General features: G+C 41.0%; 1 protein-coding gene across 2 annotated transcripts in view; it reads left to right on the top strand.

Annotated features, from left to right (window-relative positions):
- The window catches only part of cntnap2a (contactin associated protein 2a), a 134,304-nt gene that overhangs the window by 114,738 nt on the left and 2,289 nt on the right, over positions 1 to 17,277 (top strand). Inside the window, exons 18-26 of one of the 2 annotated variants that reach the window (XM_049748647.2) lie at positions 373 to 543; positions 4,576 to 4,794; positions 6,237 to 6,266; positions 7,622 to 7,858; positions 8,675 to 8,908; positions 9,021 to 9,154; positions 12,324 to 12,417; positions 16,425 to 16,685; positions 17,162 to 17,233. In XM_049748647.2, the coding sequence (XP_049604604.1) occupies positions 373 to 543; positions 4,576 to 4,794; positions 6,237 to 6,266; positions 7,622 to 7,858; positions 8,675 to 8,908; positions 9,021 to 9,154; positions 12,324 to 12,417; positions 16,425 to 16,685; positions 17,162 to 17,233 (1,452 nt within the window). The remainder of the gene's footprint in view (positions 1 to 372; positions 544 to 4,575; positions 4,795 to 6,236; positions 6,267 to 7,621; positions 7,859 to 8,674; positions 8,909 to 9,020; positions 9,155 to 12,323; positions 12,418 to 16,424; positions 16,686 to 17,161; positions 17,234 to 17,277) is intronic. The other variant, XM_049748648.2, reaches the window with a different exon arrangement.

The following is a 17,277-nucleotide window of genomic DNA, read 5'->3' as shown; positions in this document are numbered from 1 at the left end:
GTTATCAGAAGCCGGGCCAGACTTTAACTCCCATCACCACCCGCGACTCCCCAGTCGGAATGAAAAGACATTATCTGATTGTGCTGCTGTTTTTTAAATTATAATCATTTGTTCATTACATTTTACTGAACTTGCAGAGAGTTACATTAAAAGCCCTCCATAGAAAATTTTTAACTGATGTAATCATTTTAGTGTGGCACATCAAGAAATAGACGTGACATAATTGCGTTTGAATAATATAAGCCAGATTTCAATCAAGTCAATTTTATAGATGGATATTTCAAATCAAACTTTTATATATTTATCATTAAATAGATAATTGTGGGGGACTAAATCTATTCCTCTGTGTTTTTTTTCTTTTTTTTTTTACAGATAACTACTGGAACGCCGCTTCATTCACCACCCCGTCATCCTACCTTCACTTTGCTACCTTCCAGGGGGAGACCAGTGCTGACATCTCGTTCTATTTCAAGACCAGCGCACCATATGGGGTCTTCCTGGAAAACCTTGGCAACACAGACTTCATACGTTTGGAGTTGAAGTGTAAGTTTTTATTTTTCCTCCTATGGTGTATGTGATGGTATGCAAAATCATTTTTTGCATTTTAAATTTCTACTTTATGCAATCAGTGTTTTCCACAGAAACACATGCTTTATTTTCCTTTAAATTACAGACCCCCCCCAAAAAAAGGCAAATAGGCACTCCATCCTCTCAAAGATTTTCCTACATAGATGACACACATGCCCACACAGCCCATATCACTGTAATTGTGTGTATTTTCACCCATGGTGAAATCTACTTCACAAGTTGTGTTAAAACTTCCCCTCTCACAAAAATAATAAGGGTCTATGTCAGTGTGTCACTACATCTTTTGTTTCAGATGTAGTTTCTGGTAGTGGATATCTAGCACAACAATATGTGTTGGGAAAATTCTGCGACTCGTGTCACAAAAGATGCTTCAAACCTAAAATACGCTCTACAAGTTTTCAGTGAGTGCCTGACAATCAACTGGCATTTCTACAAAAAGATTTGAAGGCATTTGCTTTCTTTAGCGCGCAAGAGGAGGTGGTGAGTATTGTGGCAGGACAATTTGTGGCTGTTTCAAACGTCACAACATGCCTGCTTACAATGCCTCGGCCATCCCATAGTTCCTGGACAAGACGAGCAACCTCCCTAATCACACAACCTCGTGATAAGTTTTTTTTTTTTGCGTTGCCGAGCTCAAGCCGAGCGACATATGTTTTCTTTAATAAAACCTTGCCTTTATTTTTTCATTTTTACCCGTAGCCCTTCTAGATCTTGCAATGAAAAGGCCATTATAAATAAAAATTATTATTATTATTTTGTTTTATTATTATTATTAGATTTTTTTGACAGATGGTTGAGTATATTCAAAATTAACCAATTGCATTTCAATCTTGTTAAATACGAGTAAGCGCATGCCTGTGAGCATTTAAAGTGATTCAGATCAACTAAAAAAGAACAAAACTCTGATGCTTTCTAGCAGCAGAATAAAAAAACTGTCCTTAAATATTTTAGAGACAACGCCGACAGATGTTTGAAGTAAATGGGAGCATTATTGATGGCTACTAAATAATGAGACATCTGTCCAATGTCCCCTTTCGGAGTCTCTTTACATGTCATGCAGAAGGTTACCATGATCCTTGTCCCGCAGCTGTAATTACTATGTGTGTGGCGACAGTGGATTTCACTCTGATTAAGTGTTAAAACTGCAATTAAAATCCCTATCTTCAATTTAATCATGCCTGGCACAACTGTGAATGTGCTTCAAAGTGGATTTGAAAATTTGGTGTCAACTGGGTCATGCTGACCGTGCCCCGCTGCTCTGCCAAGTCTTCCTTTATTTAGTCAGAGGCCAAGCGGAATGATTTTGGAACGGAAAAATCATTTCAGATGGACAAAAATGTCAATATATCATTCTGAACGTCAAAGTTTTGAGATGTTTGCCAAGCAGCTTGTCTTCTGAAAGTGTCTACATTCCCAAAGACTGACTTGTGAGAAAACTGTGTGTTGCCTGGGTGTCAAAGAACCCCAGCATCCCTTCGACACCCCCTCCCCCTCGCCACAACATTGATTTCTTTTCTCCCCTGCTGTGCTATCATCTTGCATTTTTCCCCACACCGCACACAGTTGGACACGCAATCACAAAAAAGAACTGTGTGTATGTGTTCACGCACTCACCAGCATACTCACATATTAACACATTCAATCTCTGCCCTCTTGCAAGGTGAAAAAAAAAAAAAAACATTTTAAGCAATCGAGTCTGGGCATGAAATGACCGGCGTTAGACCCGAATAAAATGACTATGACAGCACAGGAGCTCAAATTTCTCAGGTGCACACACATTGGTGTGACCTCGGTAGACACAAAGGTGTCAGATGGCTGCTATTTCTCTTTGAATCTCACAAGAAAGAAGAAGGCATGGACATCATTGAGAGGCTGCTCTGAAGACTCACTGTGAACGCCTTGCTGCTAACAGGATTTGAGGGAGTATGGAAGGCTCTTAAAGTGCAGGAATATTTTACCTCTGGGCATCTCCATGGCTATGTATGCGCCATTTGAGACTTGTGGACACTTCTTGTACCTGTGGTTATGAACAGTGTTAGTCATTTTCAGATCAGCTGAGGAATATACTCGACTGGATTGGGGAATTGTATGAATGTCCCTGTTGAGGGAAGACCTCACAAGCCTTGAAGTGTGTTCAATTCTAGTGGCCACCAATTTCTGGCTCGCTGGAAAGTATTTCATGACAAAGAAGTAGCAGGAACTAATAAGAGCACTTAAGAGTTTTCCTTCGGAGGCCCATTATGATTCTCAATGCCTTCTATTATATACAGTATAGGCTAGTTTTGAAATCAGAATTTATCGGTCATGAAAAATTGCAGGCATATGCAGGAGGTGGGTGTGCAATTTGGAGTTGATCCAAATTATGATTGTTGAGCCTTAGCTGAGATCCGTGCCCCCACTCAGTGCCAGCTTAGTTGGATTGTTTTTTCCGCTTAGCCCTTATTTTGTATCCAAGGATGAATAGAGAAATCACAAGAAGATAAAGATGACGATCAGGTGGCGTTTCTCAAGGCCGACATACAAATGTTTTACACACTCAATTAAATCGAGATGATCACATAACTGGTTTTTGCCAAGCTTACCGTGCTGCAGATAGATAATGGAATTATTCAAATCCTGCAGCACCTTCAGTCTGTACATTGAAATAAATTCTGTTCGTCACTGCCCTGCAGACCTGCTCTGTTCAACAAGGATCATTAAATCGGTGTTCTAAAGGCCGTCACATTGCTTTAACACCCGGCTGTTTGTCACTGAGCCGTCTATTTTCTTTTAGATTTATCTCATAGGTTAACGCTCTCAGCTTAGCTATGTGATATCATTTGTCTTGAAAAATAATCCAAATAGAAGATTGGCTAATTGAATGCAAGTGAGCTGTAAAAGAAGAGAGAAATTGGAAGGACAGAATGGGTCGACTGGAAAAAAATAAGACCGTTATTTCCCCTATCGACAAAACACAATTAGCCTCTCTAATATCCGAATCAAATGAACCTATAATGAAGCAGAAAGATATACGTATAGTGCTGCCAAGTGGTCATTTGTCTTTTGGATTGTTGCTCCCCATTGTCTGCACTTCTGCCATATGCCCATTTTATTCAGAAGTCACATAGTCATGCCTAACATTGTGAATTAAATTGGATTTTTATATCACAACAGTGAATAGACTTTCCAGCTGCAAAAAAAAAGGCCTCATTGCTGCATTGTTCCCTTTTTAAGATAAAACATGTATGGGTGCCTCAGAAGTACAAATTAGGAGAGCTGCCATTCACGTGTTAGTAGTGATTTAAGCTGTGGATTCTTCAGCAGGTAGCTCAATTAAAAAAAAAATAGACAAATACTCAAAGGATTTCTTCCAATATAAAACAGCGCCTCCTGTGGAAATGTTTTCAACTCCGAGTAGTTGGAAGCCACTCTTTGGCTTTAATCCCTCCATTACACACATGCACACAAATTCAGTCATTATGAAAATTAATCATGCAGCCAAACAAGGTCATCGTGCTCTATTAAATTTTGCTGTCTTCCTCTGCTGCTAATTTACACTGGCTGTCATTTGTCTTCATGCATTTGTCTGCTTCCACTTCAGCTCCCTGGCCTTGCCATCGTGCCAATGAATGCTCCGCAATGGCAAATAGAAATAGAAAATCACAGTCAGTCTGACATGAATATATGTCGTGCAAAAGCCAACAGTCGCTGGTATCTATCGACCTTGCCGGTGAGATTAGTGCTTGTCCACATCTGTCACGTATCACCGGGCAGAAATCTATACTAGCCAAATGAATTGCTTGGAAATAAATGAGCCATTAGATTAGAAATTGAGTGCACATTTACCTGTACAGATGACTGCTGCAAAAGAGGACGTCTGGGGCCTTTAGAAAGTGCCACTTTTGTTGTTGAGTGACTATTGTAAGGGGTTATCATTATGGGATGTATATATTTTTACAGGACCCACCCAAAACCGATGTACAACTTTTGTTTCTTTCCTTCACACAGCTCCCCAAGTGGTCTCGTTTTCCTTCGACGTGGGGAACGGCCCGGTGGAGTTAAGCGTGCAATCGGACACGCCTCTCAACGACGACCAGTGGCACCGCGTAATGGCTGAGCGGAACATCAAAGAGGCGGTTCTCCTGCTGGACCAGACCTACCGTGTCTCTCGGCCAGCCCCGGCCCAGGGGCACACACGGTTAGAACTGTTCAGCCAGCTCTATGTGGGTGAGTCCAACAACCATTAGCACGATGGCCAATTAAGGTTCTTCAATCAAATGTCATCATTAGATGGAATTTTTTTTCAGCTTGGCAAGTGGAATAGAAAATGGATTGATGTTAATTAAAACATTTTTCATACCAGCTTTATCTCTTTAAGACCACCCATATATAGGGTAGTGGGAATATCTGAATGTTTAATACCTTTTTTCTAGTCCAATGAAAATTCTCCTCCAGTTCATCTTCATGCAAATCCCGCTTTCTCAATCACATTGGAGTTTCATATTTAATCACACATGGACACGCTTCCTCGGGAATTCCTAAGTGCTAAAGACTTTTTAATGAAGGTAAATCAGACAGCCAATAATGCTATGTGTGGGCTCTACAACAAAATTCACCATGTGAGGTCACCGTCGTTGTGCTTTTAAGATATGACTCGTGTTTATTCAGGAGATCCGCTGAGAGTCTCCCAAAGACATTAACAGATCATCTCTCATTTTAACACTGACTCATGAAACATTTGGTTAAAGAGCTACGCTGAGTTCATTATGAGCCTAATCTGTTCTCTCCCTTTTTTGGTTTTATGTGATCTCTCACTGTGCTTTTCTATTTCCTTGTCATTTATCCTTTCAATAGCGGAGAAAGCAAACTTCCAAACGGCAGTCATAAAAAGCTAAATGATTTGCCGAGGCAACTAATGCGATGACGAGATTGTTCCAAATTCCAATCAGTCGCCCTACCTTGAGCTTCAATCCTCATATGATTTCCTCAAATTGCCACTTTCATAACCTCCTTACCTTTCCTTGTCCCGGTTTGCCTCTTGGAGCGCATCAGTGACGCAAAAAAAGGATTTGACATGGTGGAAATGCTCTTTGCAATTTGCTTCAGTGTTAGAAAACTGTAAATTCAACTGCTGTCAAATGGCACCTCATTCACGCCGCTTCATTTTCTGGTGTGCGAATTGTCCGGCTGTGCGTGGAAGAATAGCTTCAGTGAAATGAAAATATAGTCGGTACTGATGTGTTTGTGTCATTTCACTGCAAAACAAATCCCAGTCCTATTTTTTTGTATTCCAGTGCCATCTCTATTTCTCTTCCTCTCAGTCAATGTGCTCCTCATCAAGCATTTGATTGCTTTAGTGTTTACTGCACAGTGGTTCATTTGCTTGAATGGCTTTGAAAGTGAATGTTTAGACCATCAACCTTCTGTCATTTACTTCACACTGTTAACTTTTAGCTCTCCGATTCACTTCAAACATGCATATAACTCTGATTCTCACATTTCATTCATTTAGCCATCTGTTTGATGCCTCGCCGTCAATTAATGTGTGTTTTTAATTTTTTGCATGCTCTATCTTCTGTTCTATTTGTTTTTTTGTCCTGACTTCTGCCTGAACGGATCAACCTCTTGCTCATTGCTTCTCACTGCATGTGTGCAACATCCCATCTCAGGGAAACCAGCTTCACAAACCTGCCAAGACAGTAGGTAACATTTAACGAGTGCAATGAAATGTGTCAGTCGCGCCGAGTGAGAGACATCACGGCACGTTAGATGTTCCAACTCAAATCTCACCTGCAGTTCCTCGCCTGTTGCTCCGTTAACATTAGTGAGAATGAATGCGATAGTTGTTTTGATTCATGCGGCACTTCCTAACACTGACGTGAGGAATTTACAAAATGCCGCTAGATTTTTCACGGAGGGATCCATCAAGCCAAAACCATTAAGTGTCCGTTAACGAGGCAATACGTTGCTGCGAAGCCGCAGATATCAAATCCTCTGTTGCCAAATGAGAATGTCTATGATGTCATCTCCTGTGGATTATAAAGAGGCTTTAGATTTGGTATTTTGAACCAATAGGTCCATCTCATTCCAAATTGTGTGTGTGTGTGTCCACTATTCTCCATTGGCCTCAGAGCCTTGTGTCCATTTAATCAAAGACGAGGTTTGAAATGAGGTAAACAGGTGGTGGAAGCCTCAAGCCAATCAGTGGCACAAAATAGATTAATTAACAAGTGTTGGCGTATGTGTGCATTGCAATCCAATGCGGAATCAGAAAATGGACGAGGAAGCGTGTAAAAGCCCCAGCTGCATCCCGACATGAATAATGCATGATGATATAATAAAACAATACATTAGTAATCTTAACATGATAGTCCAATCCCCGTGTGGCTTACCTGTGTATGCATTTACGTAAGCGTGCATCTTTAAATGAGCCAAAAGGAATACAAATAGCAAATAGCACTTCTCTGTAATTGGAGGGATACATCGGAGAGATTTTAATATCTAAAATGCCCCTCGGCTTTTGTTAACCGTAGAGCAATGCGGCTGTTTATTGCGATTGCACTTGAAATCTATACCTATGGGTGTCGTTTTATGATTGCCTTTATTGCTCTAGTCATTAAAGGCACATATCAAACTACCTTAAAGTCTGTCCATTTTAATGAGCAGTTAGACAGTAACAGCACAAGGCCAAAAGGACAAGGATGAATGGCTTTGGACGCCCCAAGGCTAAGGATGATGTTGACGTGGACTGTTTAAGTATGTAGCAAGTAGCGGTAGTGAATCCATCGCTTCTTGTGGAATTTTCATTAAGACATTGCGTTCATTAGGCTCCACCAATTAGTGAAAAATTAAACCATCTGAAGGTTATTTCAAGAACAGAAGCTCAGCTGGAGAGATTCATATAACAGCAGCGGTTCCTCCAGGCGTGAAGATGGGAATGTTTTTAAAAGCGATTAAAAAATAGAACCCTTTTACCTTCCAAATGACTTCTCTGACCCTGACTGCGAGTTTCTTCTTTTGGCATTCCCGTTAACTGCTTCCGCTTTGTGCACAGGTGCCGCAGGGGGCCAGCGAGGCTTCCTGGGATGTATTCGAGCTCTACGGATGAACGGCGTCACCCTTGATCTGCATGAAAGGGCCAAGGTGACACCCGGGGTCAAGCCCGGTTGTCAAGGCCATTGTACCAGTTACGGCATGTATTGCCGTAATGGGGGAAAGTGTGTGGAGAAGTACAACGGCTACTTGTGCGACTGCAGCGCCACTGCCTATGACGGCCCTTTCTGCACGAGAGGTGAGCGAGAACATCCCCTGGTAACTTCTTTCTGAGGACTGAAACGACCTGCTTGGATCAGATGTTGCAGCTCCCAAATCAAGTTGTCTAAAAATGCGCCACAAAGAAGTTTGACGTGGCCATCAGAGCTTCCGTCTGACGAGATCCCCGACATGCGAATTCATTTGTTTCCTAAAGCTCCCCCCCCCTCCCCTCCCTGGATTTGGCAGGGTGGTGACAACACGACAGGGAAGCTGTTTGTGTGTGTGTTGAAAAAAAAAATGTGTGTGACAGTGTCTGGTGATATACGACCTCCTATGAGTTCTGTCACAAGCGATGAGGCATTTCGGGGCTTAAAGAATGGCGATAAACACAAGTGTGTATGTGTGTGCGCGCTTTTACAAAAAGGGATAACTCTCCTTTTGCATGTCTCTTTGTGCGTGACATCCATCCAATCTTTCCCTCATCTCATGCTTTTGCTTCTTTTTTCTTCTGCTCGTGTTCACTTCTTATCTGTCACTCTTCCGTCATGCCCCCCCCCCTCCTTCTCATTGCTTTTCGCACTATTGTTTTCTCCCCTGACTGCATCTGTTCCACTTTTATTGCTCCAATCTTGATCCCCTTCTGTTCATCCTTCCCCATCACCTCCTCCGGTTCTCTTTACTCTCCCGCATCCGTGTCGCAAGTGGAAAATTGAGATTTGAGCTACAATTATGTGTAACAATGGAATGTAAACTGACAATCCACAGTGCATATAGATTTTTTTTTTTTTTTAATGAATGAAAACAGCTTGTGGATGGACTGCACAATGCCATTTAGTAACTTTTTGATTTACAGATGTTGGAGGCTTCTTTGAGACGGGGACGCTAGTCAGGTACAACCTCCTCCCGGATGGTGCAGCAGGAGCCATGAAGGACTCCAAGGTCCTCGCGAGTCACCTGACTTTACAAGAAGTCAACTCAACAAAAGAGGAAGTGGCGTTTAGTTTCAGCACATCCAGTGCACCGGCCATTTTGATGTATGTCAGCTCCAAGACCGAAGACTACATGGCAGTGCTGTTAAAGCACAACGGTAAGCTCCAACCTAATTGAACAATATGGACAATAATGAAACACACTAGTTAATCATTTCCTTTTTCCTACTGTATGTGGCAATCCAGTTCAACATTCTCATGTATCCACAGGTTCTCTGGAGGTCCGCTATAACCTAGGTGGTCTAAAGGAGCCATTTACCATCGATGTGGACCAGCGGAATCTGGCCAATGGACAACCACATAGTATTAATATCTCTCGCATTGACAGAAGCCTCACCATCCAGGTAGTTATTGTACAAACACACAAAGTTCCACTGTGCCATTATTTCAGCTTCCGGTTAATACGAGTCTTGATAAATGTGAGCACACAAGCACAAATAAACATGCCACTTTTGTCAGTGGTGTTGCTTTTAGTCAAGTCGCTGAGGGAGTCTGCTGCCAGGACGACACAGCTTGCCCTCTGCCACTTTTAATCCACTTCCAGTAGACAGATTGCAATGCTGTGATCGGTGTGTGTGCGCGTCAATACGTGTCCGCGTGGATATAAATCCGTCACACCCGTCTCAATGCACGCTGAGTCAGGGAATACTGATAGTAAGGGGTACTGTTCTACAGAACGGTGGCGTTGGGGTTGCTGTTGTGAGAATGAATCACTCTGATTGGCTCGACATTTAAAATCAAAACTGTGAAGTACAAGTAAGGAGGTTGCGCTAGCACATCTCATCCAGGAACTGTCAGATGCTTTGGGCATTGTGAGCAGATGCGTCGCTAGGATTTGTGTGTGGGCATATTTATTAATTGCCTGGTCTAGGGAAAAGTTAGTTTGTTTTTGAACAGTTGGCGTGCCAGTCCTGGAACTTTACCGACGTCCTTTACACACACAAAAAAAAAAACTCCACTAACTTGCAATTATCAAAATGGTGTCCATAATTGCGATTGTTTGATAGCTCTCTGACCTTCATCATCATCATTCTATGTGTAAATAGTTCATTATTGATGCTCCTGTGTTGAATCTCATTAGATGCTGAGTGTAGATGCCATGTGTTGATTTAATAGCGTTGCAAATCAGTGCATCTACTTCAGTGGCAAAGGCCATAATTGTTATTTTCACAAGTGTATGTATTTTTAAACATGTCTTTAGCTTTTGCTTCTCTAACTTTTGCATACACAACCATTTACAGCAGCATTATCTTTCTCCCTTTAATTAACACTTGAGTGAAATACTCTTCACATGAGGGCAATTTTACCAAAATATCATTCTTGTAGCTGCTGATCACCCAGGGGGAGCACTTCAACATAGCACATCATGGATAAAAATACCAGATGTAGAAATGTGCTCAAGTAGAAGTACTTGTGTCAAAATGGAGGTAGAAAATATAAGTACTTGTTTAACTGCTAATGTGAATGTTTTTTAGGCGTCAACAAAAAATGTATCTTAAATAAAGCCATGAATGGGGAATATCTTGCTTCTCCAAATCTGTCTCATTTAATTACTTTATTATTTAGTGTTGAATGAAATGTAAAGCTGTGTAATATTATTCCAACTTTAGATACCAGAGGAAGTACATTTATGGAAATGATAACAAGATTTCTTTCAAGTATATTATTTTGGTGACATTTTTGTTTGGTGACATGCCAAATGATGTTTCTAGTGTAAAATATGAACCAGGATTAACAAAGATTGGAGATGTTCCTGCTTCACTACCCTCATATTCACTCAAGGTGATGCCAGTTTTGTGTGTCTGCTGCCCTCAAGTGGTCATATGGTATACTGAGTTTTTTTTTTTTTTAAGAGACCTTGAACAGATGAGTGAGGATGGCAGGTTTACCAATTGATCACACAGAATCTCTTGGCTGAAACAGAATTGGAGAGTTTCCTTGAGGCTGCACAGCCGTCCAGTCAAGACATTAAGACCTGCTTAGATTAGATCGAAACAACATTTGATAAATTTGAGAGGAAGTACCCAGTGAGATGTTATTAACTCATCAGTCAGAAAATTAGGTAAACACATTCACCACGTTAGCCCACTTCAGCAGTCATTTTTATTAGCGTGACTGTTGCTATTTCCAACCACGGTTATAAACATGTTAATTTAATACAATTTGGTATTGCATGGATGATTTGTTTTCTTTTTTTTTTTCAAAATTAGTTGATTGTGCAAGTGTACCTACCGCTGTGCATTTGATGGAATGCAATGAAATCTCATGTTTAATCTCACTGCTTTCCACCTGAATAGCTTTGCATATATTTACTGCTGCCTCTATTGAACTTTATATTTATGTCATGATCTGAACAATCATTCAGTTCATGTGTTAATGATATTCGGTTGTTTACAGCCAACTATGCTAATGGTGTATCTGTGATGGAACTACTGCTGTCCCTTAGTTATAATTAGGGAAACAAATATCGTGCATTGAAACTTTAGTGGGTGCAAGTTTGTTAGAATAATCCATTCTGAGTTCATAGTTAATCAATTCAGATGTTTGTTTTTTCTAACTCCACCTTAAATAGGTTCCTTAGTTACGTTTAAAAGCAACATCGGTACTTGGGGGGGAATTGTGTTGCTTAAATGATGCAATATAAAAGAATAGCTTCCACATAATTGTGACCATAATTGACAAAGTTTAGTAAAATGAGGTTGCAGCTTCTCTCGGTGGACCTTTTCGTTGGGGGTTTTGTGACCTCGACTAGCCACGCTAGGCTGTACAGCCAATTTGTTTTTTCAGATAAAAGTAAATAAGCTGCGTACAATTTAATCCTGCCTCATTATCCCGCCCTCCATTCAGCCTGGAAAACAAAACCCACACAATGTTCCACCGAGACCAACCTTTAGGAGCGAACCAAATTTAGTGTGCGTCGGTGGTAAAATTATCTTGGGGTGTTGGGGATGTACGAGCATAATAATACAATTTAGCTTGGCGACCATCTAATCGGTCACGGCAGGAAGTAAGAAAAGGCTTTTTTTTTTTTCATCCGTCTGGCGTTGTTGGTATGCATTCAGCAGCCTGGTGGAAACTCACTTGCAGTCCTCTGGCGAGCATTGAGAAGACTGCAAGTGGAGAGGAGGGGCAGTGAGCGATGAGGGGGATCTTTTATGTCTTCAGCAGCACACATACGCAGAAAGCAATTTGTGGGCCTGAAATGATTCCCGTCAATTGCGGCTGGCTGCGGCCTTTAAGCTAATTAGAAAATTCAGTGAAACAGCAATAACAAGTTAATTATGTTTCAGCATTATTAAAGTGCTGTATTCCCTCCCTCCATCAGCATCCATTCTCCACTGATGAGCTTCTATGTAAACATGGTTGCGCTCAGTGTGCATTCAAGAGAGACAAAAAAAAGTTTTGGATCGCCTAGACTTTAAAAATGACGTGTGATCATTTATTTATATTAATAGACGAGGCCCTACAACCAAAACTGACTCCCATTATTTTTTTTCTCCCTCTCTGGTTCAGTTGGATCATTACCCAGCCGTCAGCCACACCCTCCCGGATGCCTCGGATACCAAGTTCAACCTGGTCAAGACCCTCTTCTTAGGCAAAGTTTATGGTGAGTTTAGAGATTGCATTTTCATATTATCTTATATTGCATCTTATAAGATTGTGCAACAGAATATAAATGTAAAACTTACTTTTGAGTAGTTATGCTGATGGATGGATTTACCACAGCATCCTACATTCCCAGATAAATCCACTAGAGGGCAGTATAAAACTGCTACATAAGCTGTGTTGGTTTCAGTAGCTGAACATAATCTAAGGTGGTCCATCAAAGTGTTTTGATGCTACTCTTATATTAGTTACCCAGGAATGCAGGAAGAAAGCACGTGAAAAAGAGAGCTTGGCTAACAACAGGCGGCACTGTAAACAACAGCATGCTCATTTGCTTCCTCCTCATCCTATTTTGCACTGAGGCCTCCTTAGACAAAAGAAACTATTGAAAGATTCATCAGACTGATCATGTTTGAGGTTCTTTGTTTGCTAGGGCGCACAATGAGTGATGTCTCCTCCATTGCTGCATATTTTGGCAACAATAGAAATCACAACAGAAATCATGCAATGATATGAATGTGAAAATGTGTGTTATGAATTGTATTTAGTTTAATAGTATCACTTGGAATCTTAGTATATATTGTATTATTTTTCTAAAATGATAATGGTGAGCTTTTTAAAATAAAAGCTGGTGTTTTTGATATGCTGAATTATTTTGCTTTTAGATGTTAATGATAGTTTAAGCATAGTGGTTTAATTGTCATCATTCGGCCAATTAGCTGTAGTTGGCAAGGTGGCATGTGTCAAGTCAAGGCTGGTGAGATTTACAGTGTCGCTCCAGTGGGCAATTGTGTTTAAGTGGTATTGATTGTAACCATGGAAGACTCAGCATTTGTTGCTATACGCTGCTCGAAGTGGGTTTGTGGGCTGACAATGACGCACTTGTGCTTTTATGTTTGTTTATCTTTGCGAATAAAAGTTTATCTTTACTTTGGCAGCTTTTTGTGCAGCGCATGAGATCTTGCTAGCAGATAAGCAATGAACAGCATCGCTTTACATTCTCCTCCATATCTGTCCTTGACGTCCCTGTCTTCTTTGCAGCATTGCAGCACTCTCACTTATGTGTCTTTTAACTAATCAATAAGATAAGAAATTGGATTGATTATTTCTTCCTCAGACTGGACTTGGGTATCACTTTTTTCAGACAAATTTGTTATCTGCCTATGCAAAGTCATCAAATCAAATATGAATGTTGACAACATTCCAAATTGATTTCTATGTGGAGCAACAGCTTAAATGTCAATAATTCACTATACAAGCCTTTTTCTATTGTTCCAAATTTTCCAGGTGGTTCCAATCTCAAGGCTTTATGTGTGTGACATAATGCTTGCAGCTGCACTTTTTACCCTGGTGAATCCTGATCCACGTTGATGTAAATTCCAAGAGCCATGTTTTTACCAGCTGCTGTCAGGATGGGTGGGTGGGGGTAGGACCGCACTGCAGAGAGAGAAAGAGAGAGAGGAAAGGAGGGAGGATGAGAGAAGGGCACAGATGAGTGAAAAGTCCCTGCTAATATTCTGTGCTGAGATCTGCTATCAAAGAGGAGGAAAGAAAGAAGAGGAAAGCAGGTTAGCCTCAGACTTTGACCTACATCATGTTTGCGTGAGAGCTTGCAATCGTTTGAAGCAATTCTGCATTAGCCGAAAATGTTGAGTGACTCTTATAGCATTTAAATAATAATAATATTTATTAAGTTGACGTGAATGCACTGTACCATTCTGACTTGCAAGTTGCTGCAGGTGACTGGTCATTATTTGAAAGCCATATCGTGAATATTGTAATGCATTAGCATTATGTAAACACTCCAAAGTTATTGTTAGCTTTACAAGTGTCAGTTTGTTGTGTAAGAGATATCAGTGATGGTAAAATGAAGGGGTTTCTAAAATATACAGTTTGTTGTTTACATTTTTAATGCTATTATTTAGGTCCAAATGTGTGACCTGATTCACATTTTGATTCTCAACCTTTTTTATTCCACCCCTGCATTAGCTTCCATTTGTTGCCATGGCAACATTTTGATCTCTGCCCCTGTTTTCATCTGTCTCACCATTGGAGCATTTTTTTCCCTTTCAATCTTTTTTTTCACACAGCATCTTTCCACCCCCTAATCTGTCTCTCACCTTGCCCACCTCTCCATCATCAGTCATAGCAGATGGAGCCACACCCTCCCTCTCAACTCATCCTGCAGATGTCTCCATCTTCCCTTCTTTCTTCTTCGTCCTTGACCCACATCTCCGAGGCTCCTTCAAAGAAAATCCACCAGCTCACCAAAACCCATCCCCTACCTGCTTGTTCTCTTCTACCATCAATGATTCATGTCACATTGCTGACTCAATGACCTTGGGGCTATTACGTGCATGTGTGTGTGCTTGTGTGTGCTGGGCCACATATGGTTTGTTGTACAATCAAATTGCTGGATCACAATGCAATCATTTGGGATAATACATTGCAGTAACACAATCTCCTGCCAAGTGGATTGGACCTTGCTGTGTTGTGTTGTGCACATGTTGTATCTTTTAGCTTACAACTGCAGAGAAAGAGTGAAAGCAAGTCAAAAGAATGCATTGCTTGCAGAAAGGTCCGAATAGTCAATATAGATGACGTCTAATGTTATTGCCGCTTAATCCCCTGCCCAGACACACACGCTTCCAAGATGCTCAACTATTACATAGCCTTAATCAAGATGTCAAACTCAAGGCCCGGGGGCCAGATACGGCTCGCCACATCATTTTATGTGGCCCCCGAAGACAAATTACGCATCGACTTCATGTGTCAATACTAAAATTACAAATTGTCCTCACTTTTAAAGAAATACAGATACCGCTAGAAAATGTTGTTACCATTGATCTTTTAAAAATATTTGTAGTTTTAGTCTCAAGTTTCAAATTTGTGTAGCCTATACTGTATATGATAAAAGATGCAGCCCTGGCCCAAATATTGGAACAGTATCTAGTGAACGTTCCCATGTGAATCGCTGAGAGAAAAATATGGTGAAATTGCAAACCGTTTTCAGCTATTTACTCAACACCAATGCCGACACCCCACGAGACTTGACTCATTCGTATTCAGGACCGCGCCTCTCCAACACATACAAGCGCAAGTGCATTTATATTCGTAATCAGTAAGTGCTATTTGTATTCTGCTCATGTGTTGTTTTTTTTCCCTGCCTCGGCCGTTTCTGAGATGTGGAGTGATTGATAAGTGCATGCTCCCTGTTGCTGCCCAAAGTCTCATTAGAACGTGATGTTGAGTACCAGTTGAGCTTATTAGTATTCAGACGCATACACAAATAGCCTTAGCGCCTCATCTTAAAGCGGGTACCCCTCCTCCCCTTCTGTTGCTGCCATCAGATATACAATTGGTATATATATTCGACACAATGCACACATCTGTGGGAGGCCTGCTCAGATAATGATTATATAGTGCTCAGCGCTGTTCCTGGCAGCACAATCAATAGTGTGCCCTATTGTTCACATCAAAATGAAAATGAAGATAACAAAGCCATGGCTGGGAATAAAATTGCATCCTCTAACATGACATGTTTTGCTGCTTCGGTATTATGGGTGCATGCTTCATGATGTGCTGTTTGGGTGTGGTGCCCTCGTGCACTTGCAAAAACTTGAAAAAAAGAAACTCTTGTTGTTCTATAGAGTTAAAATTCCTTGAATATTGAAGATATTGAAGAACAACCATATGGCAAAAGCAGTTGTTCTTGTGTTTTGTACTAGCCCCACTATCTTTACTCAACATGGACTGTGCTCTATCTGACTGCCATTGTTTTCTCTTATCCCAGAAAGATGGACTCGTCTGACATTGTCATTCTCTTATCTAATCAAACTTAATCACAGACATATTTAACAATAATCATCATAAATCATCTTATACACACTTACTGTATATTGATATGTGTGTGGCGCAGTTAGATTTTCTTTTAAATGTTGCCCCTTTTTTTTTTTTATACATTTACGGTGAGATAACCTAATCAGCTGTCCGCTTTGGTCCTTCCAGAAACGGGCTATGTTGACCCAGTAGTGATCGAGCGTTACAACAGCCCAGGCTTCATTGGCTGCTTGTCACGGGTGCAGTTCAACGGAGTCGCCCCACTCAAGTTTGCACTGAGGAGCACAAGTGTTGTGCAACAAGCGCAGCCTGCAGCTCCCTCGCCGGTATCTTACCAGGGGAAACTGGTGGAGTCCAACTGTGGGGCGTCACCTCTCACCATCCCACCAATGTCGGCGGCAACGGACCCGTGGCATCTGGACAACACAGGTCAGGATGTCCCGAAAGACAAAATGAATTATTATTACTGTGCTTGGCATCATTGAAAATACAGCAGTATTGCTCGGGCCTGATGCCAACAGCGCCTTTGGGGATGCTGAGCTATTAGACACAGATCCGGAATCCATAAACCGGGTCAGCTCTCAGCTCTTTGTGTCTGCTTGGCATTTTCTATACTTAGACAATCTTAATCTGATCTCATACTGCAGTTGTGATTTTGTTTCTCAGGCACTCTCATTGATCGGAATATAAATTTGTATTTATTTTTTCCTTTTTAAAAAGAATGAGACTTGGTTCCCCATGAGGGTAGACTAAATTCCTAAAGGCTTTTAATAGATTTGCATCTGCCATTGATCAAGAGTTTAATAGTAGCTGTCATATGCTAGACGTAAAAAAATACCAGGGAGCACGTGTTTCATTTTTTTATTTATTGTCTGGTGTCGTTTTTGTCTTTTCTTCTCCCTCAGATGCAGAATTCCCTTTTAATGAGGAAAGAGTGATTCCCGATGGAGTCAATAGAGACTCAGCCATTATTGGAGGTACGCGTCACCCATATCAAATCTATTCAGCCTCTCGTTGCATC

The sequence above is a fragment of the Syngnathus scovelli genome, chromosome 18, assembly GCF_024217435.2.
Source record: "Syngnathus scovelli strain Florida chromosome 18, RoL_Ssco_1.2, whole genome shotgun sequence".
Taxonomy (NCBI): domain Eukaryota; kingdom Metazoa; phylum Chordata; class Actinopteri; order Syngnathiformes; family Syngnathidae; genus Syngnathus; species Syngnathus scovelli.
This window is presented reverse-complemented; position numbering and strand designations above follow the sequence as displayed.